Source organism: Chlorocebus sabaeus, chromosome 6, assembly GCF_047675955.1.
Source record: "Chlorocebus sabaeus isolate Y175 chromosome 6, mChlSab1.0.hap1, whole genome shotgun sequence".
Taxonomy (NCBI): Eukaryota; Metazoa; Chordata; class Mammalia; order Primates; family Cercopithecidae; genus Chlorocebus; species Chlorocebus sabaeus.
In genome coordinates this window covers 2,859,696-2,886,973 of record NC_132909.1, presented here as the reverse complement: position 1 = coordinate 2,886,973, position 27,278 = coordinate 2,859,696, and the positions used below count along the sequence as shown (strand labels likewise).

The 27,278-nt window shown below is 55.7% G+C and overlaps 1 protein-coding gene across 2 annotated transcripts; it reads left to right on the top strand.

Annotated features, from left to right (window-relative positions):
- Positions 1-62: 62 nt before the first annotated feature.
- SSC5D (scavenger receptor cysteine rich family member with 5 domains) lies at positions 63-23,737 on the top strand. 2 transcript variants are annotated; one of them, XM_073015908.1, is made up of 15 exons: positions 63-237; positions 970-996; positions 1,321-1,629; positions 1,850-1,963; positions 2,210-2,320; positions 2,683-2,991; positions 5,520-5,837; positions 6,523-6,696; positions 10,106-10,423; positions 12,026-12,622; positions 12,700-13,014; positions 13,245-13,412; positions 14,827-14,868; positions 18,792-18,953; positions 20,666-23,737. In XM_073015908.1, exons 1-15 carry the CDS (start codon positions 213-215, stop codon positions 22,450-22,452), a joined length of 4,776 nt encoding a protein of 1,591 aa, XP_072872009.1. In that variant the 5' UTR covers positions 63-212; the 3' UTR covers positions 22,453-23,737. The 2 variants fall into 2 exon arrangements, with proteins under 2 accessions (XP_072872009.1, XP_072872010.1); XM_073015909.1 differs by lacking the exon at positions 14,827-14,868 and having other exon boundaries at positions 20,666-23,733.
- The last annotated feature ends 3,541 nt before the right edge of the window (positions 23,738-27,278 follow it).

Here is a 27,278-nt window from a genome sequence, read left to right as displayed (position 1 = left end):
CCTCAGCCGCCGGCCAGCCCCCTCCCGCCCCCCCTGTCCCCTGCCGCCTCCCTGCAGCCTCTTTCTTTCTCCTGGCAAAGCGTCCAGCCCTGCCTGCTTCTCGGGCCTGGGCGCCTCCGGCAGGCGCTTCCCTCCCTCCCTCTCTCCCCAGCTGCCTCCTCCTCTCCCGCTCTCCTTCCCCTTTCACCCCATCCCCTGCCCTGGCTGCAACCATGAGGGTCTTGGCCTGCCTCCTTGGTGAGTGATCCGTTCTCCTTGGGGACTCAGGGGGCCTAGGCTCCCACCTCTGACCCCTTAGCTTATCCAGTTTAGGGATTCAAACTTCCGGGACTGGTCCCTGGTGCTCCTGCACACCCTGACATCCCTTCTAAGGATCCCTGCCTGATCTGCTCAGCCTTCTGCGAGCCCAGAAGCCCAAGGGACCTGCCCCCTGCCCGCCCCCCAGCCCTGACCCTGCAGGGGATGTCCCTGACACCTGACCTTTAGCCAACCCCTTGTGAGAGTACCAGAGCCGGGGTCCCCAGCCCTGACTTCAGGGGCCCGGCATCGGCAGCCCCACCCGCCTCAGAGACCTGTGGCTCAGCCTGCCCCTCTGTCCAGAGTCCTGCCTCCCAGCAGCGGGGTTTCTGGTTCAGAGGTATGAGGACTCTGTGTGCACGCATGTGTGAGGACTCTGTGTGTGTGCACGTGTGTGTGTGCGTGTGTGAGGACTCTGCACGTGTGTGTGTGCGTGTGTGCACGCGTGTGAGGACTCTGTGTGTGTGCGTGTGTGTCCGCGCGTGTGTGTCCGTGTGCGTGTGTGTGCATGCGTGTGTGTGCGCGTGTGTGCACGTGTGTGTGCGCGTGCGTGCGTGTGCGTGTGCACGCGCGTGTGTGTGTTGGGGTATTCAAGATGAGGGGCCTGCGCTGGAGAAAGGGCCACCCCCGGCCTGCCCCTCACTCTGCCCCACCCTCTGCCCTCCCTTCCAGCGGCACTGGTGGGGATCCAGGCTGTTGGTAAGTGCCCAGACTCCTCCCATCTCCCCCCCTCCACCCAGCGCCAGGACACCCCCTTGTGCCCGTCCAGGCCTGGCCTCACCCCACTGGCTCCCTGGCCCACCCGAATTCCTCTGTGACCTTGGCCCCTGCTCTGCGCTGGGATCCCCCAGGTGTCTGGCCACATCTCTCTGAGCACCCAGGAGTCTGGACCCAGGGGCCAGTGAGCAGGGCCACTGGCCTACCGACAGTACCCGCAGGATGGCCCCCTGCCCCCACAGTCACCCTGGCCCTGGGACCCCAAGGATGCCCCTCCCCAGTTACAGTCATTCCTCCAACCCTCAGAGCGCCTGCGCCTGGCCGATGGCCCCCATGGGTGCGCTGGCCGCCTGGAGGTCTGGCACGGCGGGCGCTGGGGCACCGTGTGTGATGACGGCTGGGACCTGCGTGACGCTGCTGTGGCCTGCCGGCAGCTGGGCTGCGGAGGGGCGCTGGCCGCCCCCGGAGGCGCCTTCTTCGGGGAGGGGGCAGGGCCTGTGTGGCTCAGCGAGCTGGCTTGCCGGGGCAATGAAGGGCAGCTGGGCCTCTGCCACCACCGGGGCTGGAAGGCCCACATCTGCTCCCACGAGGAGGACGCGGGCGTCGTCTGCGCAGGTGAGGACACCCTGGCTGCTCCTTCAGGGGGAGTTCCTTCGGAGATGACCCAGGAATCCCAAGTCCTTAGCCCCAGAAAGTCTGAGTGTGCAGCAGTCCAGAGACACTCAACCTCCCATCCCCTCCAAAGCCAGGAGTCTCACTCCCTCTTCCAGGGACCCAAGTGATCTGGATTCCCCTACTCTCCTCATAGCTTCTGTCTCCGCCTCCCCCGCCACAGGTCAGCGTGTGGCTAACTCCAGGGACGATTCGACATCTCCCCTGGATGGGGCTCCCTGGCCAGGGCTGTCGGTGGAGCTGAGCCCCGGCACGGAGGAGCCCCCGGTGACACACGGTGAGCCCAGGGGACTGCCCTGCCCACCCCCACCCAGTGCACCCTCCTGCTCCCACCGAGGGTAGAGGGACCTCTGCACTAAGAACTCCCAGGGGACACACTGCCCACCTCTCCGCCCCACCCCATCTCCTTCATAGCCCAGGGAATCCTCCATCACTTCAGACCCTCAGAGACAGAGGCCTGGCCCCCAGATGGGAGGAAGGATGAGGGGCTCATCTCCTGACCCCTGGCTGTCTCCTCTCTCAGGCCCCCGCCTCGCTGGGAACCCCCAGAATGCCTCCCGGAAGAAGAGCCCCCGGCCCAAGCAGGCCAAGTCCACCCGGGCCCCTCTGCTGACAACGGGAGCCCCCCGCCAAGGTAAGCTCCCTGCAGGCTCCCCCGACCCCAAGCCTGGATGCTGTGAGGCCCAGGGCCCAGACAAACAGGACCTGCGGGTGCCCTCTCCTTAGCCGGGGCCCTGGAAGGATCCCAGTGTTCACCGTGTCCCTGCCCCAGAGATTTAGACGGCCAGGCCTGGTCTCCCCTTTTCTTCCTGCCCTGTCAGGAGGCCCAGGTGTCCTGGACCACTCAGGTCGTGGACTCACCTCTTAATGGGCTGCTGGCAGGCAGATCTCAGGCCACCGCTCCCTCAGCCCTGTTTTCCCCGGGTGGAAATCGAGGAAGGGGTGTTTGAATCATTTCTCACTGGCCACACCCTCCCCTCCCTGCTCACCCCACAGAGCGGCTGCGCCTGGTCTCTGGCCCCCACAGGTGCGCTGGCCGCCTGGAGGTCTGGCACAGCGGGCGCTGGGGCACCGTGTGTGATGACGGCTGGGACCTGCGTGACGCCGCTGTGGCCTGCCGGGAACTGGGCTGTGGGGGGGCGCTGGCGGCCCCCGGAGGTGCCAGATTTGGGCCTGGTGCAGGGCCTGTGTGGATGGACGATGTGGGCTGTGGAGGAGGAGAACAGGCCCTCCGAGACTGCCCCCGAAGCCCCTGGGGCCGGAGCAACTGTGACCACAGCGAGGATGCCGGGCTGGTCTGCACCGGTATGTCCGGGCTGGGGCCTGGCCCCCTCCCACCTTCCTCAGACCCCGGCTCCCTATTCCCCTCCAGGAAGCTGCAGAGGGCCTGCTCTCTGCCTGTCCAGCGCCCACTGGCCACGCTCTCCAGCCCCTCCTCCTGCAGCTCCTGCCGTTCTCCTTGCCAGGAACGGGAGGAGAAGGCTTGAGGCTTGGGCTAGCGCTCAGCCCTGTCCCGGGCCCTAGGCCAGTGACAGTTTGTTTAAGCCTCAGTTTTCCTGAAGGAGCGATGGAGCTAGGAATGCCTGCCTCAGGCTTGAGCCAAGTCCTGGAGTGCAAGAAGCCGTGCCTGCCCTCTGCCACTGAGCTGGCCACGGCAGGGTCCCTCTCGGAGAGCCCTTGTCTCTGTGGCCAACCTCTGCTCCTCCCCCGTCCTCAAGCGAGCTGGCGGGAAGGAGGGAGGGAGACTGAGGCAGGGTGGGGACCCCCACGGGTGAGCCTCTACCTCCCCTCATACACGCCCCCTCAGCACAGGGTCTAGCTGTCTCCCAGGGGTCCCTCCCCTCTCCCGTCCCCCTTGGACCTGGGATAGAACCCAGAAACGGCTGTCGGCGGGGTGTTAGGTGAGAGCTCAGGGGCTCCCTCCCTCCTCTCCTCCCTTCTTCCCTCTCTTTCCCTTTCTCTTTCCTTTCTTTCCTTCCACAAATCTTTACACAGCACCATGGCAGGGCCTGGAAACCACAGGAGAAAGGCCAGTCCCCGCCCTGCTGCACTTTGCGGTCCATTGACTGTAGGAGGCCGGCAGGCGGAGGGCACCCACCTGGCGTTTCATCAGCGCTGGGCGGGGGGAAGTACAGGCGAAGCTGGGTGCCTGCCCAGGAGGGGTGGGAAACGCTGACGTCAGTGCGTGTCCAGGGGGAAGAGAAGAGAGAAGGAGGCTGACCCAAGTCCCTGCTGTGTGCTGGGCCCTGCGCTGTGCACGTTACCTGGGGCCGCTCTGAGCCTCCGGCAGCCCTGACAGGGTGGATTCTCGTCCCTCTCTTCACACATGTGGGGCCGAGGCTCCGAGTGGTGATGTAAATGGCCCAAGACCCATGTGCCTAGCAAGCCCCAGCCCCAGCCGCTGACCCTTCTGGGTCTGTATAGACCCACGCCCCCCACCTCTCCCACCGCACACTTGGCCGTAGGGACGTGGTGGGGATGGAGACCAGGACGCGGAGGTCAGAGTGGGAGTGAGGGGCAGAGAAGGCTTGTGTGGGGCGGGGGTGGTGCCTTCGTGTGCCTGGTGTACAAGCTGTGGGGGCAGAAGTGGGACCTTCAGGGCAGAGTTCATTGGAGGGAAGTTAAAGCTCCAGAGAGGAGAGGGTGAAGGTGCCAAGAGAGGAAACGAATGAACTAAGGCGCCCGGTGAAGCTGGGAGCTTCGCCAGCATCTGATTTAATTCTCATGGCAACCCTGGGAGGGAGACGCTCCCCTTCCCTGTCTGCAGATGAGGAAAAGCAGACAGGTGTGTTAGAACCCCTCCCTCGTTCTGTGCTCTTCTCTAGAACAGTGACTGGGGGCGATTCTACACCCCCCACGTTGGGGGACAGAGAGAGGGACTCCAGAATCCTCCAATGATGACTCAACTCTTACCTCAACAGAAATGTACCCTAAGAGCCAGGCATGGTTACAGGTTCACACCTGTAACCCACGCACTTTGGGAGGATTTCTTGAGGCCAGGAGTTCAAGACCAGTCTGGGCAACATAGTGAAACTCTTTCCCATATATATATATATATATATATGCGCGCCATATATATATGTGTGTGTGTGTATATATATGTGTGTGTGTGTATATATATATACGGCAGGACATGGTGGCGCATGCCTGTAGTCCCAGCTACTTGGGAGAGGCTGAGATGGGGAGGATCACTTGGGTCCAGGAGGTCGAGGCTACAGTGAGCCAAGATTGCACCATTGCACTCCAGCCTGGGTGACACAGATCCCCTCCCCTCAAAAATAAACAAATGAAGTGTACCCTATGCACCCCAAGGCCAGCAAGAGGTTAGTATCTAGACCAGTGGCTCTCCACTGGCGAGGGAGTGAGGCTTTCTCATCCCCTTCCTCCCCAAAGGACATGAGGCAATGTCTGGAGACGTTTTTGGTTGTCACAGTTAGGGGAGGGGCTGCTACTGGCATGCGGTGGGTAGAGGATGCAGCACAGGACCGTGCCCATGATAAAGGAGGATGCCCAGTGCCGGTGGTGCTGAGACTTGGAAATCCCGCTCTCTAGGATCTGCAGGGCCAGGAATGGGAGGTGGATCCAGGGGACCAGAGCCAGAGCTCCCAGCATCCCCAACCCCCACCACCCCGAGGCAAGGGACACGGGGGATGTGCCGGAGCTGGACTCTGGGCCAATGACTTCCTGTCTTGGAACCTTTCCTCATTTGGATAGTGAAGATGGAATATTTGCTTCCCAGAGTCATCTTGGGGTTGCAGCCTGCCCGAGCATAACTTAGTCCTGGCTCATCCACCCTCGTTTCCTGGCCCTGTGTTCCCTCTCCCACTATCCAGGTCCAGCACCTCGGCTGCGTCTGGCCGATGGCCCCCACGGGTGCGCTGGCCGCCTGGAGGTCTGGCATGGGGGGCGCTGGGGGTCCGTGTGTGATGACGCCTGGGACCTGCGAGACGCCGCTGTGGCCTGCCGGGAGCTGGGCTGCGGGGGGGCGCTGGCCGCCCCCGGGGGTGCCTTCTTTGGGGAGGGGTCTGGACCCATCGTCCTGGACGACCTTCGGTGTCGGGGAAACGAGACGGCCTTACGATTCTGCCCAGCTCGGCCCTGGGGCCAGCATGACTGTCACCACCGCGAGGACGCCGGGGCCGTGTGTGACGGTGAGGGGGCTGTGGTGGAGGACCGAGAAGTGGGCGTGGTGGCGCTTGGAGCAGAGGGACAAGACGGGGGGGGGTCCCTACACGCCCTTCCTGCCCTCTGTCCAGACTTTCCACTCCCCCATCTTATTCCCCTCTGAATCCTCACCCTTCGTCAGTGGTTCTCAGCTGGGGGTGGCTTTGCCCCCAAGGGGATATTGGACAGTGTTGGAAGCATTTTTGATGGTCACAGCTGCAGGTGGGGGTGCTCCTGGCATCCAGGGGTTGGAGGCCAGGGGTGTTGCTCAACATCCTGCAGTGCACAGGACGCCCCCACAGCCGAGAACCATCCAGCCCCAAATGGAAACACAGCTGAGGATGAACCTCAGCCCTGTGGCAGCCCTGGCTGGCCCTGCCTCCTGGCCCCTGGCGGACGCCAGCCTTCTCCTCTGCATAAAGTCACCTCCTGCTTCTCTGTCACCCCTAAGCTACCATGCCCTCTGCTCTCTCTGCTCTCTTGCCCCCCATTCATACCCCCTCTCCCCAGGTCAGGGACGTGGAAAGCGTGGGCTGTCTAGGGGGGAGGTTCAGCAGGAAGAGACCTCGGCGTGCAGCTGAGAGGACTGAGGATGACGCGGGAGGTGGGGATGCCGGCTCCAGCTCTCGGATGGTGTGTGTGGGTGGCAATCACTTATCCCCTGCTCCACAGGCATGCCCCTGGGCTTTGTCCCTCCCACGGCCCCCACGGACAGCAACAACTCCACGCCCAGGGAGGCTGCCTCCAGGCCCCCGTCCACCATGACGAGCCAGGCTCCGGGGACGGCAGGCGTTTCAACTCCTCCAGCCTCCCCTACTGTCCTTTGGGAGCCTGGACCGGAAGCCGGTGAGTCCCTCCATGCTCCCCAAGAAAACAAGGTCCTTCCTTCTGTTTCCTTCCCTCAGCTCTGAGACTGTCTCATGGGGGGCCTCTTGCAAAGAGAAAGGTAGAGAAGAGGAGCACAGGGGCCTCGCCCAGGACATTGAGCTGGGTTCAATGCACTGCTGTCACGTCTGGAAGCGTGTGATAATTTTTGAACAACAGGTCCTGACTTTCATCATTGACTGAGCCCCCAGAATTCTGTAACCAGTCCTGGATAAGAAAAAGGATGGTGGGCTGGGTCTGCTCTGTTCCCGAGCTGCATGGTGTGGCTGTAGGATCCATCAGGGGGTACTCGGGCCAGCTTCAAGGAACAGCCCTGCTCAAACATTACCTCTACTCTCCAGAGTCTCTAGTTCTTTAGCAAATATGATCAATGGTTCTGCCTGCCTCCTCTCCACCGGTTTTTGTTTTGTTTTGTTTTCTTTTTTTGAGACAGGACTTCATTCTGTCACTCAGGCTGGAGTGCAGTGGCGTGATCATGGCTCACTGAAGCCTCAACCTGCAGGCTCAAGTGATCCTCCCACCTCAGCTTCCTGAGTAGCTGGGACTACTAACTTTTTGTATTTTTTGCAGAGATGGGGTTTTGCCATGTTGCCCAGACTGGTCTCGAACTCCTGAGCTCAAACGGTCTGCCCGCCTCGGCCTCCCAAAGTGCTGGGATTGGAGGCGTGAGCCACCGCGCCTGGCCTCTGTCATGAGTATTGAAAGGACTGTTGTTTTAAAATATAGGTGTTATTATTACCCAGGTGCGGCAAGGCCAGGAGATCAGGAGATGACAGCCACTAAAAAGATTGTGACTCACGGTTCTCCAGAGGACGGTGTGCCACCCGGGGTCACACAGGGAAGCACCAGGGCCAGGCAGGAGGTAGAGGGAGTGAGAGGGAGGCATGGCAGGAATCTTTATCTGTATATTTATTTAGAGACAGGGTCTCACTTGGTTGCCTAGGCTGGAGTGCGGTGGTATAGTCACAGCTCCCTGCAGCCTCAAACGCCTGGGCTCAAGTGATCCTCCCACCTCCACCTCCTGGGTAACTAAGACTACAGCTGCATGCCACCATGCCCAGCTAAGTTTTTTTTTTTTTCTGTAGAGACAGGTCCTCATTGTCCAGGTTGGTCTCAAATTCCTGGCCTCAAGTGATCCTCCTGTCTTGGCCTCCCTAAGTGCTGGGATTATAGGCATGAGTCACCATGCCCGGCCAGGTGCAGGGGTCTTTCTTGTGTTTTTTGCAGGAAGGAATAGGTGAGACAGGGTAAGCAGGCTTAGAATTGGCTGTTTTGAAGAATTTCAGTGGGGGGTGGGGGTGGCTCAGAAGGGTTGTCCTCAGTCGGCTGGTACCTGGCCCTGAGGCAGTGAGGACAGGTGCAGAGTGGCCCAGGGTGTGAGAGCCCAGTGGAGAGGGTGGTTTGCACACAGAAGGCATGCTCAAGCCGTTTACCATCTCTAGGAATTAGCTAACCCTGGGAGGGGCAGTCCCTCAGGATCAGGAATGCTCCAAGATGTCAAAGCATCAGAAATACAGAAAATAAGAAGGCGTGGTTAACACAGCTGTCTCCTCAAGATGGGAAAAGGCCGAACAAAAGCAGCAACTTGTTTTCACCATGGTCACCATTCCCAGAGGCCTCTTTCCCCTTTTCCTGAATAATAATGTCAGCTAACACTGATCGAGCATGCGCTGGCTCCTGGTCACTGATGCTGTTCCCAGTTCTCTCCATGTCTCAGTCCAGGTGACGCTTGCAGCCACTGCAGTGTGGGTATTGACAGGTCTTCATGTTACAGATGAGGCAGCGCAACTGAGAAATGGGAGAGCCAGGATTCAAGCAAAAACACTTGTTCCAGGGCTCACGTTCTTTTTAAAAAATTGTGATAAAACATACGTGACATAAAATGTACCATTTTTACCAGTCTTTTTTTTTTTCTTTTTTTTAAAAAAAAACAGGGTCGGCCGGGCACGGTGGCTCAAGCCTGTAATCCCAGCACTTTGGGAGGCCGAGACGGGCGGATCACGAGGTCAAGAGATCGAGATCATCCTGGCTAACACGGTGAAACCCCGTCTCTACTAAAAAAAATACAAGAAACTAGCCGGGCGAGGTGGCGGGCGCCTGTAGTCCCAGCTACTGGGGAGGCTGAGGCAGGAGAATGGTGTAAACTCGGGAGGCGGAGCTTGCAGTGAGCTGAGATCCGGCCACTGCGCTCCAGCCTGGGCCGCGACAGAGTGAGACTCCCTCTCAAATACAAAAACAAAAAAACAGGGTCTCACTCTGTCACCAAGGCTGGAGTGCAGTGGCACAATCTTGGCTCACTGCAACCTCCGCCTCCCAGATTCAAGTGGTTTTCCTGCCTCAGCCTCCTGAGTAGCTGGGATTACAGGCATGAGCCACCACGCCTGGCCCATGCCTGGCTAAGTTTTATATTTTTAGTAGAGACAGAGTTTCTCCATGTTGGCCAGGCTGGTCTCGAGCTCCTGATCTAAGGTGATCTGCCCGCCTCAGCCTCCCACAGTGCTGGAATTACAGGCGTGAGCCACCGTGCCTGGCCTGCTGCTCCCTGTCTTTTAAAGGACTTCCTCTGAGAAGGCTTCTCCAGCTTCCCTAGGCAGAATTTTTCTCACCTTCTCCTCGCTGTGTGTCTGCCTTGCCTTTTTGGTACTTCCACTACTCCCTTTAGCTTGCTGAGTTGCAATGAAGTGTGTGCGTACCACCTTCTCTAAAGACCGAGAGTTTTTCAAAGCAGAGGCTGTGCCTGACTCATAAACAACAACAAAACACCTTATTATCCCTGGTGGTCTAGTGGTTAGGAAAATAAAATCTAAAAAAGAAGAAGAAGAAAAAACCCTTATTAAACCAATAATAATGAGAGAAAATTAAGGGTGGTGAACAATTGCAGGGAAAAAGACTTTTATTTTAATTGAGATGAAATTCATGTAATATAAAGTTAACCAGTTTAAGTATACATTTAAGTGGTATTTATACATTTAAAATGTTGTACAACCACTACTATTTGGCTACTGTGAATGGTGCTGCTATGAACATTCACATACCGGTGTCTGTCTGAATACCTGTTTTCAATTTATATTGGGTATATCCCTATTATAGACTTTCTAGATTATATGGTAATTCGATGTGTAGCTTTTTGAGGATCCTCCAAACTCTGCCTGGCTCATTATCCCTCGTGCCTAATGCAGAAAATGGCACAAACAAGGCCTCATTAAATACTTGCTGCCTGGAGGAAAGGATGGTTGAATGGAGGGGAGGCCTAGATGGATGAACGGATGGATGCATGGAAAGGAAGATGGAGGGAGGGAAAGGTAGATGAAGAGTCAGGAGGCTGGGCAGCTTCCCTGACTCTTAATTCTTTGGGTTTCTTCTACCCCAGGGTCCCCCCAGCTGCGCCTGGTGGCTGGGCCCAGCAAGTGCTCAGGTCGACTGGAGGTGTGGCATGACCAGCGCTGGGGGACTGTGTGTGACGATAGCTGGGACATGCGGGACTCAGCCGTGGTCTGCCGGGAGCTGGGCTGTGGTGGACCTCAGCAGCCAGACCCTGCTGCTGGCCGCTTTGGCTGGGGTGCAGGTCCCATCTGGCTAGATGATGTGGCCTGTGTGGGGACCGAGGCTTCGCTGTCCGACTGCCCTGCTGCTCCCTGGGGAAAGCACAACTGCGCTCACAATGAGGATGTTGGGGTCACCTGCACTGGTAAGGAGGCCCTAGCTATCTGTTGACTCCAGGAGGGCTTCTTGGAGGGGGAACAGTAACTAACATGGGCACTAACATTGATTGAGTGCTTCCTAAGCCCCAGCCCTGTGCTGGGTGTTTTTGCACATATGACCACATTGAAATCACATAATAAGTCTAGGGTGGTATGTGTTATGCCCATTTTACTGATAAATAAGCTGAGGCACAGACAGGTTAGGTAACTTGCTCAAGATCACACAGCAACAACTAACTGGTAGACCTGGGATTCCCACTCAGAGAAGCTGCTGCTTCCTCTTCCTTCCAGGAATCAAGGAAATCTCCCACTAAGAAGGAAGCTTTAGCTTTCCTAAGATGAAAGGAAGCAGGCAGGGCACTGGGAGATGGAGAGAAGCCAAAGCGAGAGCCAGTTAACATAAACTCAGGCAATGCCTGCTATTACATGGCAGAGGCTGAGCTAGGCGCAGGGTCCTCATGCTGGGCTCATGAATGGAATGAACATGGTCTTGGTCTTTGAATAGCTCACAGCTCATGGAGAGAAAGAAATACTCTAACAAATCATTGCAAACCTGTGTGAGTCGTTACAGTTTGGGGTCACCAAGACCACTCTCAGAGTCAATAATTTGCTAGAAGATCTTGTGGAACCAAAGAATCTGTTACACTCAGGGTTATTGTTTATCATAGTGAAAGGATACAGATTAAAATCAGCCAAGGGAAGAGGCGCCTGAGGCAGGGCTCAGGAGAGAGCAGGTGTGAGCTTCCAACTGTCCTGTCCCAGTGGAGTTGTGCAGACAGCACTTCATTATCCCAGCGACGAAGTGGGACAACACACATGAGGAACCGCCAGCTAGGGAAGTTCCCCCGAGCCGTGGCGTCCAGAGTGTTCATGGGGGCTCGGCCACGTACATGTGGCTGATCATAAATCACACTGTTAGCATAGGTGATCCGGCATGGCCCAAGTCCCCCAGGGAAACAATCTCTTATCAGGCAAGGTGTTCCAAAGGCTTCGAAGCCATCTCCCAGGAGCCGGGGAAAGGGCTAAACCTTTCTTTGGGCAAGGTTAATCCTTTACTGCACACGTGTGCAAATCAGAAGGATGGAAGATGGAGAGTGGTGCCTCAAAGGATGGAGGTATCACCTCTGCTGGAAGCTACGGCTCTTCCCTCTGTCCCCCTCTTCCTGAGGGCCATGGGGGCACCACAGAAGGATTCTGAGTTCAGGAGTGGCCTGTCGGACCTGGGTACCCCTCTGGTGGTAAGAACTGACAGGAGGTAGGGAAACCCATCAGAAGGTACAGGAAATGAGGCCCTGACTTAGAGCAGAAGCTGAGGAGATGGGGGGGGGGGTCAGGTGTGAAGGGTCATGAGGGGATCAGTCATGTCCAGATTGTAAATGCCAAGAAGGCAGGGGGTGGTGTCAGGTTTGGCTTACAAGGGTCTAACAGTGTGTGGCTCATAGGAGGTGCTCGATAAATATTTGTGACAATAAATGAATGAATGATGAATGAATAGGAACTGGGTAAGTGACTGGAGAGGAGGGGTCTGGGTAGATGATCTTGTCATCATGGTGTCTCTGTTTTCTCTTCCTGCCCCACACACCTTCCAGGGCCCCCAGGCCTGGACTCCATCTCAGACCCCTTCAGCTGGAGCTGGATTCCTGGACTGGGGAGAGATCGGGATGCCTGGCTCCCGGGAGAGCTGGCCACCAAGCCCTCTGCAAGTGTGACTGCCAGTATTCTGGAGAAAACAACCACGAAGGCCCCAGGGAAAATGCCTAAGAGTACTAAGAAGTGGGTGACAAAATATGCAAAGAGACCAACCACTCAACCTCCACTGACGCCAACCACAAAACACTCCAGGGCCCAAAGCCCCCCAGACCTAACCTCACACACCACTACAGCCCTGACCACTGAGGCCTCCCGAAGACCCACTGCTGAGTTTACCAGAAGGCCGACCCCGGAGGCCCCCCAGAGATGGACCTCTCACACCACTGCCACACTGACCCCTCAGGCACCCCGAGAACGGACCACTAAGACCACGGCAATGCTGACCACTCAGGGCCCCCAAGAAATGACCTCTGAGGCCACTATCAAGAGAATCCCTCAGGCCTCCCTGGAGCCATCTGCTGAGATACCAGAAGGGTCTCCACAGTCACCCAAAGACCCGGCCCCCTCTCCCAGTGCTAGCACCACCGGGGAATCAGGTGAGTGGCCGTGAGGGGTGTGGGGAGAGAATGGGAGAGGCTGACCCTCCCTCCTAACCTCAGGGCCTTCCATGCAGGCCTGTTCCGGGTTCGTCTGGCCGATGGGCCCAACCGCTGTGCCGGCCGGCTGGAAGTGTGGCATGCCGGACTCTGGGGAACAGTGTGTGATGACAACTGGGACCTGCGGGATGCCACTGTGGCCTGCTGGGAACTGGGCTGTGGAAAGGTCCGGCCCCGAGTAGGCAAAACCCATTACGGCCCTGGGACTGGGCCCATCTGGCTGGATGACATGGGCTGCAAGGGAAGCGAGGCCTCACTGAGCGACTGCCCCTCGGGGGCATGGGGGAAGCACAACTGTGACCACGAGGAAGATGTGGGGCTCACCTGCACTGGTACCAGGGCATGGCGGCGGTGGACGGGGTTACGGGGGGTGGTCAGGAGAATGGAGTCAAGGTGGGGCCAGGTGACCGCACCATGGTAGACTCTAAAGAACTGGGCTTGAGGGGTTGGGGTGGGGAGATCCCAGAGTTGCTCCAGAAGATTCCAAAAGGGGAGGGAAGAGCAGCAGCAAGGACCTCTGAGAAAGAGGATGGGGTCAACCATTGCCCCAATTTCTCCAAAGGCTACACAGACTATGATGATTATCCCCCCTGGACCTGGGACCCCACCTCAACAGAGGACCTGGCCAAGGGGGCCACCACGGCACGGGTACCCGGACACACTCTCCCCTGGGGCACCACCAGGCGCACGGGGATCTCCTCTCCAGCAACAAGGCGCCTGCCAGACACAGGTGAGGGGCGTGATTGGGGTGGCCATGGGGGGCCTCCATAAACCTCCATTCGCTTTCCTGCAGGGTTTCCAGAAAGACCCTTCTCAGTGAGCTCGCTGAGGTCTCAGGGCACCCCAGAAAGGTTTTCCTCAGCTCCTGAGACTCTAAACGCATTATCTCCTTGGGCTCAATGGTGACACTTCTGGAGAACCGAGGACACCATCTAAGAGATCAGGCTAAGCTCAGCAATCCTGAGTCCATGGCCCTCCTGTAAACCACACAATACGAGAGCCTGGGCCCCTCTGTCAAACCCACAACCAAGGGCCACTCTGTCATCACATAATCGTCCCCACCCCAGCTCCCCCAAAGCAAGCGAAACCTTACCCATTCTTGAAGCTCATGCTCTGGTCCGGGTCTGGTATGGCTCAGACAGAGGTGGGGACTCCTGGAGTACTGCTTCTCTCCCTACCCTGGCCATCCCCTCCCTCCGGCCTGCAGAATCAGCCTCCAGGGACACAGCTCCGTCCCCCTCTGCTCTGTGGCGTCTGTCTTGCTGTTGCAACTCCTTCCACACCTGGGACCACATTTGGGACCTTGCCCTGCTTTGGCCCCCACATTGCTGCCACCACATTGTTCTGCATTTTTCTTTGCCTGTCTTCCTTGTATCCCCATCTCTCAGGGTCCCTCTGAATCCATCTCTGCTCCTGTTTCTCACTCGCTATTGGTCTCTTTTCTTTCATTATCCATTTCTCACCCTCGTCATCTCTATCTCTGTGTTGCCCATGATGAAGTGCAGTGGTGTGATCTTGGCTCACTGCAGGCTTGACTGCCCGGGCCCAAGTGATCCTCCCACCTCAGACTCCTGAGAATTTGGGACTACAGATGTGCGCCACCACACCCGGCTCATTTTCATTTTTCGTAGAGACAGGCTCACTATGTTGCCCAGGCTGGTCTCAAACTCCTGAGCTCAGACGATCCTCCTGTCTCGCTCTTCCAAAGTGCTGGGCTTATAGGCGTGAACCACCATGCCTGGCCTCACTCCATTTTCCATGGTCAATTTCTCTATCTTTTCTTCTCTGTGCCAGTCTCTTTTTTCCTTTCATTTTCAATTTCTCACGCTCATCTTTATGCCATATATTTTTTTTCCATGGTCATTTCTCTTGCTCTATCACCATCTTTCTCGTTTTTTTCTTTCATTGTCAGTTTAATATTCCCGTCATTTCTTTTCCCCTATGTCTTTCTTTTTCAATTTCTCACCCTCATTACCTGTTTTTCACTCCAGTTTTCGTGGTCAGTTTCTCTTTATTTTTTTCTCCCTTGTCCTTCTGTCTTTTTCTTTCATTATCAGTCTCACAATCTCATCATTTCTGTTTCTCACCTAGTTTTTCCTGATCAATTTATGTCTTTTCTCATCAGGCTTTCTATTTTCTTTCAGATCTCACCTTTACCACCTCTGTTTCTCGCTCCATTTTTCATGGTAAGTTTCTCTTTTTTTGAGACAGGGTCTTGCTCTGTTGCCCAGGCTGAAGTGCAGTGGTGTGATCTTAGCTCACTGCAGCCTTGAACTCCCAGGCTCAGGTGATCCTCCCACCTCAGTCTCCTGAATAGCTGGGATTACAGATGCACACCACCATGCCTGGCTAATTTTTTTTTTTTTTTTTTTTTTTGAGATGGAGTCTTGCTCTGTTGCTCAGGCTGGAGTGCAGTGGCGTGGTCTCAGGTGACTGCAACCTCTGCCTCCCGGGTTCAAGCGATTCTCCTGCCTCAGCCTCCTGAGTAGCTAGGATTACAGGCACTTGCCACCACTCCCAGCTAATTTTTTGTATTTTTAGTAGAGACGGGTTTCACCATGTTGGCCAGACTGGTCTCAAACTCCTGACCTCGTGATCTGCCCACCTCAGCCTCCCAAAGTGCTGGGATTACAGGCGTGAGCCACCGCTCCCGGCCTGATTTTTTAATTTTTTGTAGAGATAGGTTCTCACTGTGTTGCCCAGACTGGTCTCAAACTCCTGGGCTCAAGTCATCGGCTCGCTGCAGCCTCCCAAAATGCTGGAATTGCAGGCGGGAGCGGGGCCCAACCTGTTTCTCTATCCTCTGTCCTCTTGTCTTTCACTTTCAGTTCTCCGCTTCGCCGGCACCTGCTTCTCACTCCATTTTTCACGGTCGGGTTTTCCATGATCACCTCACACACTCATCATCTCCATTTCTCACTGCGTTTCCTCCCCAGGCCCAGGGCTGTGGTATCTTTTCCTTTGTCTCTTACCGTTGTTTTCTCAGTCTCCATCTCCCGTACTTTCCCCTCAGTCCCCCGCGTGCTGTCTTCTCTCTCTCCGTCGTTTCTCTCACGGTCGGCCCCCTTCCCTCCGTTTCTGTCTCCCGCGGGCTCCTCTGTCCGTTTCTCACCGTCCGCACCGCCCTCGCCGCTCCCTCACGGGAGGTTTCACTCCCCACCTAAGGGGCAGCGTTTCTGCCCTCCCTCTGTACCCGCCGCGGTCGCTGTTTCTCCATCTTCTCCCTCCATTCCACTCTCCCGTCCTGCACGCCATCCGGGACTGCCCGGGCTTCTGCCTCTGTCGCCCGCGCCCCGTACTGTGCCCTTCTGAGAGGCCCAAGCCTCCCGCTGCCGTAGGAGTCTCGCCACACGCGTGCTTTCCCGCCTTTTTTTTTTTTCTGGCGCGCAGCACGCATGCGCACGCGCGTAGGGTCCGGGAATGGAGGGCTGGGAGGGGCAGGCGTTTATCTGCCTCGCACCTCGTGACGTCACAGGAGCGCTGTGCCTCCTGATTGGCCAGATGGCGCATCGCCTGCGGTAATAATAGCTGAGCGAAGGGCAACCAGGGCTCAAGAAGCTGGCCTTGCGGTGGGGAAAGGGAGGGAGGAAGCAGGCCCTGGAGGCGCCGTGACTTGGGGGTGGGTGGGCTCCAGTTGTGAGCTAGAGCTATCATTCCGTTTCCAGAGCCGTAAGCGGGAGCTCCGAGAGGTGATGCTTCCCGTTCAAGGACTGCCAGGGTTGCAGCGCCTCCCAGGCCCATAGCGCCCCCTGGTGGTGGAGGCGGGCACGTGCCGGGCGCGGCAGCTGCGGAGCCAGCGGGTCCGGCCTCGGGACCCCTCCTCCCACTGGGGAGGGAGGCAGCCAGCCAGTGAGCAGAAATAAATGCAGAATTGGCCGGGCGCGGGGGCTCACGCCTGTAATTGCAGCACTTTGGGAGGCCGAGGCGGGGGATGACGAGGTCAGGAGATCCGAGACCATCCTGGCTAACACGGTGAAACCCCGTCTCTACTAAAAATACAGAAAATTAGCCGGGCGTGGTGGTGGGCGCCTGTAGTCCCAGCTACTCGGGAGGCTGAGGCAGGAGAATGGCGTGAACCCGGGAGGCGGAGCTTGCAGTGAGCCGAGATCGCGCCACTGCACTCCAGCCTGGGCGACAGAGCAAGACTCCGTCTCAAAAAAAAAAAAAAAAAAAGAAAGAAAGAAATGCAGAATTACAAACTGCGCCGGGGAAATGAAAAGACAGCCACGTATGCAACCTTATCAATAGGAAGGCTTGGAGGTGTGTGCGGGGTGGGGTGGGAGACACGGCAGGCAGGCATTCTTAGCTTCAGGAGCAACGTAACCTTGAAAAAGTGACTTCGTCTCTTTGAGTCCCCGTTTCTTTTTTCTTTTTTCTTTTATTTTTTTTTGAGACGGAGTCTCGCTCTGTCCCCCAGGCTGGAGTGCGGTGGCCCGATCTCGGCTCACTGCAAGCTCCGCCTCCCGGGTTCACGCCATTCTCCTGCCTCAGCCTCCAGAGTAGCTGGGACTACAGGCGCACGCCACCACGCCCGGCTAATTTTTGTGTGTTTTTAGTAGAGACGAGGTTTCACCGTGTTAGCCAGGGTGGTCTCGATCTCCTGACCTCGTGATTCGCCCGCCTCAGCCTCCCAAAGTGCTGGGATTACAGGCGTGAGCCACCGCTCCCGGCCCATGTTTCTTATTTATATTGTATATTTTATTTTATTTTATTTTATTTACTGATTGATTGATTGAGACGGAGTCTAGCTCTGTCACCCAGGATGGAGTGTAGTGGTTCGATCTCAGCTGACTGCAACCTCCACCTCCTGGATTCAAGTGATTCTCCTGCCGCAGCCTCCCGAGTAGCTTGGACTACAGGCGTCCGCCACCACGCCCCGCGAATTTTTGTATTTTTAGTAGAGACAGTATTTCACCACGTTGGCCAGGTTGGTCTCAAACCCCTGACCTCGTAATCCACCCGCCTCGGCCTCCCAAAGTGCTGAGGTCACAGGTGTGAGCCACCGGCCCCGGCCACCCGTTTCTTCCTCTGGGGGAAAAAAAAGGGGGCTCCAGGGTTGTTGGAAAGGCGGAAGAAGAGCTCACCTGGTCTGTGCTGGGCATGCATGGCTCCAACTGCAGGCCGTAGGAACTGTTGCTGCACCTGTGTTTCAGATGGAGAAAAAAGTGAGGCTCAGAGAAGTTTAACCTAAGAGCCATGATTATAATCTGTTTTAAGCAATTTCACACGTTTTGCTCCTTGGATTGGGAACCGTGTATGCTAAAGCAGAAGCACGAGTCTGGAGTCCAACTCTCCTACTGGCTTCCAATCATGGTTCCAACCTGGATTAGAACTAGTTGGGTGACCTCAGGCCCCAATTCAATGAGCAGAATGTGTGTGAAATCGTTTAAAACCGCAGAATATTGCTTGTTAGGGTTATTTGCTGAAAACGAACAACAGCTGCAGGATTCCAGGGATGGAGCGATGATTGTAGTAGAGAAATCAAGGAAACCTCACAGGGGAGATGGTATTATTTCATCAGCAGACCACAAGGAGAAATGAATTCTCAGAGGAGCAAAAGGTGGGAGAAATTTGCATTGCCAGAAATTTGCATCGGTGTTATCCATCTCTGCTAGACTTGAAGCTCTGTGAAAGATCTGTATCTATTTCCATTGCTGCCATAACACATCCCCACAAATTTAGTGGTTTAAAACAACACAGACTTACTATCTTGCAGTTTTGTAGGTCAGAAGTCAGACTTGCTTGGTGGGCTAAGCGAGTCTCTTAAGCGAGTCACAGTTAAGGTGTCAGCAGGATGGTTCTCTTTGGAAGACTCTAGGGGAGAATCCGTTCCCGTGCATTCAAAGTGCTGGGATTACAGGCTTGAGCCACTGCGTCCAGCCTAAATGCCCTTATTTTATGTGCTAGTTTAGTGATAGTTTCTGTTACTGATAACCAGAAGCATCCCAGCTGAATGGAGAAGGTCTCCACAAGGTCAGGGAGGGCTGCAGTGGTGGTGCAGTTGAGACGGGACGATGCCTGAACTGGGGCTGGGCCCAGGAGGAGAGAGATGGGGAGTCAAACTCAAAGGGGAGTTGAAGACTCAATCCTCTTCCCCATATCTCTCTAGGTGGCAAAGATGGTTACAAGCTTCCCTGGACGTGGGACACACCATCAGGAAGGGGCCTGGCTGAGGGGACCCCCACCGCAGGCAAACTAGGACTCACTCTTGGGGCTGGCACCACCAGGAGCCCAGGCAGTCCTCCAACTCCGAGGGTCCATGGAGACACAGGTGAGGCACGTGGCTGGGGTCAGGGGACTGGGGCGGTATGTGTCGTGGGGTAAAGAGACAGATTCCAGACTCCCTGGTGGAACCCTTACCCCAGAAAGACTCAGCAGAAATATATCCTAAAATAAGGGGTTATTGGCTGAGCATGGTGGCTCACGCCTGTAATCACAGCACTTTGGGAGACCGAGTTGGGAGGACTGCTTAAGCTCAGGAGTTTGAGACCAGCCTAGGCAACACGGTGAAGCCCCCAAGATATGAACATTAGCTGGGTGTGGTGGTACGCACCTGTGATCCCAGCTGCTTGGGAGGCTGAGGCAGGAGGATCCCTTGAGCCTGGGTGCTCCAGGCTGTGGTTGTGCCACTGCATTGCAGCCTGGGTGCCAGAGCGAGACCTTGTCATGAACAAAACAAAACATAACAAAACAAACAGAACCAAGGGGTTATTATCTAGACCACTGGTCACCCACTAGGGTCGATTTTGCTCCCAAGGGGCATTTGACAATATCTGAAGATATTTTGGATTGTCATGGCAGGAAGTGAGAGGTCACCCATGGGCACCTAATCGGTAGAGGCCAGGAATGGTGTTAAACATCCCGCAATGCACAGGACATCTCTCCATAACAAAGAACCACCCAGCCCTAAATGACAACAGTACCGAGGCTGAGAAACCCCAGCCTAGATGGCATAAGTCACTGTGACAAAGAGGAAAATGATAGGAAGCCCTAGTTGAGAAAGAGAGAAAGATACAAACAGGTGATTCCCAGAAAGGGAAGCCCAAATGACTGAGTGTGTTTAGAAATGCCCACGCTCACCAGGAACCAGAAAATACAAATTAAAACAATGGCAAGTACGGAGGAGAATGAGAAAGGTGGGTATTATCAAGTGTGAGTGAGGATGTGGGGAGACAGGCAACCCCACTGGACAGAGCTGTTTGATAAAGACGGTCCAGCAGTGTTTAGTAAAGTTAAGCATGATTAGGCCGGGCGCGGTGGCTCACGCCTGTAATCACAGCACTTTGGGAGGCTGAGGTGGGCGGATCACGAGGTCAGGAAATCGAGACCATCCTGGCTAACACGGAAACCCGTCTCTACTAAATATACAAAAAATTAGCCGGGCATAGTGGCAGGTGCCTGTAGTCCCAGCTACTTGGGAGGCTGAGGCAGGAGAATGGCATGAACCCGGGAGGCGGAGCTTGCCGTGAGCCGAGATCGCGCCACTGCACTCCAGCCTGGGCGACAGAGCAAGACTCCGTCTCAAAAAAATAAAAATAAAAATAAATTTTAAAATTCCATAAAAGTATTTTGATTACTAAAATTACCCTTCGGAGCCTCTTTGGTGTCCCTGCCTCCCCCGGCTCCCCACATCTCCCAGTCCCCCGCTGTCTCGGAATCCTCTCGTAGGCTGCACGCTTCTGAGCACTCCCGCTCCCTCCCGCGCCCCAGCACCCCCCCGCATCCCTCCCTCACCTCACCCTCCTGCACCCACTCCCTCGACCCGCGTGCCCCTCCGCAGCGGAGGACACCAGGTGGCGCCTGGAGACATCGGAGGAGGCAGGGAGGAGGGGCCCTAGGGCCGGGTGAAGTCTGCCGGTGACCCATGACGTCTCGAGGCTCTGCGCCTCTCCATTGGTCGACTCCTCGAGGGGCGGGGCGGGCCGCGTAGTGGGCGGAGCTGGCTGACCTCAGACCGTCCGTCTGTCTTTCCTCCTCCTCCAGGTTCCCCGAGGAAACCGTGGCCCGAGCGCCGGCCACCGCGGCCCGCTGCGACCAGGACAGCGCCCCCAACCCCGTCCCCAGGTCCTTCCGCCTCTCCGGGACCCCCAGGCCCAGCGCTGACCTCTGACTGCAGTCCAGAGCTCACTCCCCACCCAGCCTTGAAGCCCAAGGCGACCTCTGACCCTCCGGACACTTCACCACCCACCCCAGACCCGACCTCCCGGACGAACCCCGACCTCATCCTGACAAGCCCTGACTTTGCTTTGTCCACCCCTGACTCCAGTGTGGTTCCAGCGTTAACCCCGGAGCCCTCGCCCACGCCCTTACCCACCTTGCCCAAAGAGCTGCCCTCTGACCCTTCTACACCGTCGGAGGTGACCAGCCTTTCCCCTACCTCAGAGCAGATCCCAGAATCTGACACAACCCCAGACTTGGACACAACTCCATACTCCAGTACAGTCTCGGAATATTCCAGATCCCCAGCCCCCTCCCCAAGCCCTCACCCCACTACTATCCCTGATCCCACCATGACCCCTGACTACACCACAACCCCTAACCCTACTATGACCCCTCAGTTCCCTACCACCACTCACCCCACCACGACCCCTCAACCCACTACCATCACTCACTCCACCATGATTCCTGACCCTACCACAACCCCTCAACCCTTCACCACCATGCAGCCCACCACAACCCCTCACCCCACAACCCCTCACCCCACCACAACCCCTCACCCCACAACCCCTCACCCCACCACAACCCCTCACCCCACCACGACCCCTCACCCCACAACCCCTCACCCCACCACAACCCCTCACCCCACCACGACTCCTGACCCCACCACGACCCCTCACCCCACCACAACCCCTCACCCCATCACGACTCCTGACCCCACCACGACCCCTCACCCCACCACGACCCCTGGCCCCACCACAACCCCTCACCCCACCACAACCCCTCACTCCATCACGACTCCTGACCCCACCACGACCCCTCACCCCACCATGACCCCTCACCCCACCACGACCCCTCACCCCACCACAACTCCTGACCCTTCCTCAACCCCTATCATTACTACTAAGTCCCTTTCAACCTCCTTGGGGACAGAACTCTCCTCTCCCACTCTAGCACCAACAGTCAAGCCCAGTCTGCACCCCCAGTTGACCTTCACAGCACCTGCCCCTCACACCTCCACATCCCAGATGCCCACCTTAGAGCCCTCTCCAGCCTTGGAGTCCAGCCCCTCCAGGTCCTCCACAGCCACAAGCATGGACCCACTGTCCACTGAGGACTTCAAGCCACCCAGAAGTCAGAGCCCCAACCTAACCCCTCCACCCACCCATACCCCACACTCAGCCTCTGACCTCACTATTTCTCCTGACCCCCACCTTTCCCTGATAGCCCACCCCTTGGATCATCCTCCCCTTGACCCCCTCACCCTAGGGCCAACCCCTGGTCAGAGCCCAGGCCCCCATGGTCCATGTGTGGCCCCAACACCACCTGTAAGGGTCATGGCTTGTGAGCCACCTGCCCTGGTGGAACTGGTGGCTGCCGTGAGGGATGTGGGTGGTGAGCTACAGAGACTGACCCAGGTCGTGGAACAGGACCGGCGGGAGCGCCAAGCCCTGCTCCTGGGGCTGACCCAGCTGGTAGAGGCTGCCCGGGGCCTGGGGCAGCTGGGTGAGGCCGTGAAGAGACTGGCAGAGATGGCCTGGACCACCAGCATGCCTGCACCAACCACCACGACCCCAGAGGAAGAAGAAAGGCCTCTGAGGGGAGACGTGTGACCCTCTCCAGGATTTGAGGGGCGTAAGACATTCCCGATCAAAACAAAACGAAAAAAACCAAAGTGTCTAATTAAAAACAAGGTGTGGATGGTGTTTTTGGGAAATTCTAGAGAAATAGAATCACAAGATTGATCTTGATATGTGAATAGCCCAGGTGCCATGCAAGGCGGTGTTGACAATGGGGATGATTATGAGGGTGGTGATGATGGTGATGATCTTGATGGTGATCGTGATAGGAGGATGATCACTGTGGTGAGGATCATGATAATGAGAATGGTAAGATGGTGGTGGTGGTGGTGGTGGTGGTGAAGATGGTGAAATAATGCTGATGATCATGAGGGAATAGTCATGGTGTTGAGGCAGTGACTATAATGATGGTGGTGGTGGTGATGGTGGTGATGATCACAGTGATGATGATGGTGCTGGTCATGAGGGAGTGGTCATGGGGATGAGGGAATGATAGTAGTAATGATGATGGTGGTGGTGGTGATGGTGGTGATGATGATGATGAAGATGGTGAAATGATGGTGATGGTGGTGGTGATGATGGTGATGATCACAGTGATGATGATGGTGCTGGTCATGAGGGAGTGGTCATGGGGATGAGGGAATGATAGTAATGATGATGATGGTGGTGGTGATGGTGGTAATGATGATGATGATGAAGATGGTGAAATGATGGTGATGCTGATAGTGATGATCGTGAGAGAACTGTCATGGTGATGAGGCAATGACCATGATGATGATGGTGGTGATGATGATGGTGATGATCACGGTGATGATGATGGTGCTGGTCATCAGGGAGTGGTCATGGTGATGAGGGAATGATGGTAATGATGGTGGTGGTGGTGGTGATGGTGATAAGGGTGATTATGGGGATGATGGTCACATTGATGGTGATGGTGATGGTGGTAGTGGTGGTGATAATGATGGCAATGATGGTGTGAAAGGTGATCATGGTGGTGATGACTGTGAAGGAACAGCCATGGTGATGAGGCAATGATGGTAATGATGATGATGGTGATGGTGATGATGTTGGTCATTATGGTGGTAAAGATGATCCCGGTGGCGATGACCGTGGTGATGGCTGTGACAATGATGAAGCTTCATGTGAGCAAAAACTTGGCCCTGTTCATGGATGGAAGCCCAGTTTCTAGGAAAGAAGCCGATGCAGAGTACACACTCAATAATCAATATCTTTTGAATGAAAGAGTGCATCATCATCATCGTCATCATGACTAATATTTCCTGGGCACTTCCTATGTGTCAGGCTCTGTTTTAAGGGCTTTGCATGGATGGTGATGTCATTTTGTCTTAACGAGTGCCTGCCGAGGAGGGTACTGTTACCACGGCTCAGCAGATGAGGAGGTGAGTATTGCAGCCTGGATTCCTGAGTTTGAGTCCTTGCTGGGAGTAAACATAAACCAGTTACTTAACCTCTAGGTCTGATCTTCTCCAACTATAAAACAGGGATAATAATAGTACACATACCTCATGGGGTTGCTGTAATGATTGAATAAGTTAATACCTAGGAGAGTGCTTACGATGGCTCTTGACAAGCGCCCGTTGTGTGAGAGCAATTGTTGTATTTATCCCCATTCTGCAGATCTGGGCATCCAGGCACAGAGAGGTTTGGTCATGTGCCCCGGATCACTCAGGGAACACGTGGTAGGCCATGCTTGGCACGCAGGGCCCTTGCTTTTAAAATAATATTTCGGCTGGCCGTAGTGGCTCATGTCTATAATCCTAGCACTTTGGGAGGCCGAGGTGGGAGGATGGCTTGAGGCCAGGAGTTCCAGACCAGAAACATAGTGAGACCCCCATCTTTATTAAAAAAGAAAGAAAATATTTTACAGCGGTGTCAGACTGACCTGGGTTCAAGTTCTGGCTTAACCGTGTCCCGCCTGTGGAACTCTGGCAGTTTCCCTCCCTTCTCTGAGCCTCAGTTTTTTCACCTGTAAAATGGGGAGAGCAATAGCACCTGCCTCGTGGGGTTGTGAGGATTAAATGTGGCAGTGCGGACAAGGACAACGTGGCATGTAGAATGTGCTCGGTTAACGACAGTGCTTATGACCACGCCTGCCTGTATTTTTCTGTGCTAACACTGCATGGACTTTTAATATACTACATCCGGTCCTCACCACAGCCCTTTGAGGGAGGAACTTTGATCCCCGTTTCAGACAGGACTCTGAGGCTCAGAGAGGGCAGGCCCCTTGCCAAAGGGCACACAGCAGAGCCAGGGACTCAAACCCTGAATACAGTGATAGGAATTTCCGTGCTTTGACCGTGGCCTGGGTTTCCAGATTAGGGCTTCCATGGCTGCCCCACTCCAAGCGACTGTGGGTGGACTCCTTCCCATCTCTGTGCCTCAGCTTGCTGGTTTGTAAATTGGGGGCCATCTTGGAAGACCCCGCTACTCTGATTCTGGCTCCTGCAGCCTCAGGCAGGAAACCATTTCCTCCTCCTCCTCCTCTCTCGGCTCAGAGGTCGTGGAAGGTGATGGAGGCTGGCGCCCCCGCAGACCTGCAAAGGCCAACAGGGTCCAGTTACTTGCGTGGCGGGGGGAGGGGGGCGGATAATGTCTGGGGGTCCTGATGGATGGACTGTGTGCTCCTGCCAGCGGGCGAAGGAGCACGCTGAGAATTCTGTTCCCCAGATCTCATTAAGCCCCGAGACTTAAATAACTGCTGACTGGTTCCCTGGGGAGGCTGAGGGGAGAGCTTCTGCCCTGGCTAGTCGGGGGGTCACAGGGCAGCACCCCAACGTGGAAGAAATGTCCAGGTGGGAGCAGATGAACCCTGGCTTTGGGTCACCCCCATCAAAAGTAACAGAGGGCCCAGCCTGGGGTTCGGGCTCCCGGCCCCTCTCTGCAGGCCAGAGGTGGAGGGGGGTGCTGTCGGGCACTCTGGTCTTAGGCCCCTCCGCCCCTGCCACCTTCTGCCAGCTCTGTAGAAGGTAGTGCTTAATTACCCAGTCACTCTATCCCTGCTTGGCCAGGCAGTTAAGCCCAAACATCTGGCCCCAGGGCCCACAGCCAGAATGGGTGGCCAGCCCCCGCCCACTGCTGGCCCTGGCTCCGGACACCTCCCACGGGACAGCTGAGCTCGATCCTCTGCCTGCCAGCTTGCAATGAACCCAAAACAGTAGCTGCATAGGCCCAGCAAGCTCAGTTGACACAGAGAAAAACATATGATGAAATTCAACAGCCATTATGGTACATGCTACACAGACACACACACAGACACACACACACACAGAGCGAACCGCAGAAAACATTTGATGAAATTCAACAGCGGTTATGGTACACACACACACACACACACACACACACACAGAACAAAGCTGGAGCAGAGAGGACTTCCTTCATGAGATAAGGGGTATGAAGGAAGACACATATCTTTGATTTTCCCTGGGCATTGGACATGGTCTCCTATGAGCGCTGACACAGGAGGGTCCGAAGAACGCAGCAGGTAAGCGGTTTGCGTGAGTGAGAGCTGGGTCCGATGCTGGATCCATACTCTAAAGTCATCTTCTCATATTCCTGGCACCTCAAAATGTGACCCACAGGCCTGCAGCATTGGCCTCACGTAGAAGCTGTTTATAAACCCAGAATCTCATGCTCTGCCCAGAGCCACCAAAGCAAATTCTGCCTTTTTTTTTAACCTTTTTTTTTTTTTTTTTTTTTTTTTTTGAGACAAAGTCTTGCTCTGTTTCCCAGGCTGGAGTGCAGTGGCGTGATCTCAGCTCACTACAACCTCCCCCTCTCGGGTTCAAGCAATTTTCCTGCCTCAGCCTCCCCAGCGGGTGGGATTACAGGCGCCCGCCACCACGCCCAGCTAATTTTTGTATTTTTAATAGAGGCAGGTTTCACCATGTTGACCAGGCTGATCTTGAACTCCTGACCTCAGGAGTTCCTGATCCACCCACCTTGACCTCCCAAAGTACTGGGATTACAGGTGTGAGCCACCACACCTGGCCTTTTTTTTTTTTTTTTTTTTTTTGAGACAGGGTCTTGCTCTGTTGCCCAGCCTGGAGTGCAGTGGTATAATCACTGCTGACTGCAGGCTTGACCTCCTGGGCTCAAGCGATTCTCCCACCTCAGCCTCCTGAGTAGCTGGGACTACAGATGCACACTACCACACCTGGCTAATTTTTGTAATTTTGTAGATATGGGGTTTCACCATGTTAGCTAGGCTGGTCTCAAACTCCCAACCTCAGGTGATCTGCCCACCTCAGCCTCCCAAGGTCCTGGGATTACAGGCGTGGCCACTGCCCCGGCCCATACGGTAGACGATTCACTGTACAGTAGCATCATGTCTAAAAAAAGTATTTCGCGGTGGCTCACGCCTGTAATCCCAGCACTTTGGGAGGCCGAGGCGGGCGGATCACGAGGTCAGGAGATCGAGACCATCCTGGCTAACACGGTGAAACCCCGTCTCTACTAAAAATGCAAAAAATTAGCTGGGCGAGGTGGCGGGCGCCTGTAGTCCCAGCTACCCGGGAGGCTGAGGCAGGAGAATGGCGTGAACCCGGGAGGCGGAGCTTGCAGTGAGCCGAGATCGCGCCACTGCACTCCAGCCTGGGCAACTGAGCGAGACTCCGTCTCAGAAAAATAAATAAATAAATAAATAAATAAATAAATAAATAAATAAATAAAAAATTAAAAAAGTATTTAATCTGGGCATGGCGGTGTCCGCCTGTAATCCCAGGAGGGAGGCTGAGGCAGGAGAATTGCTTGAACCCAGGAGGCGAAGGTTGCAGTGAGCCAAGCTGATGCCATTGAACTCCAGCCTGTGTGACAGGGCGAGACTCTATCTCAAAAAGAAA

What these genes read in the sequence shown, in the direction of transcription:
- SSC5D (XM_073015908.1), top strand. Translation starts at nt 213, where the DNA reads ATGAGGGTCTTGGCCTGCCTCCTTG. An exon ending in CGCCGGGGCCGTGTGTGACG is followed by an intron (nt 5,838 to 6,522) that starts GTGAGGGGGCTG and finishes CCTGCTCCACAG; the next exon opens with GCATGCCCCTGGGCTTTGTC. An exon ending in GGAGCCTGGACCGGAAGCCG is followed by an intron (nt 6,697 to 10,105) that starts GTGAGTCCCTCC and finishes CTTCTACCCCAG; the next exon opens with GGTCCCCCCAGCTGCGCCTG.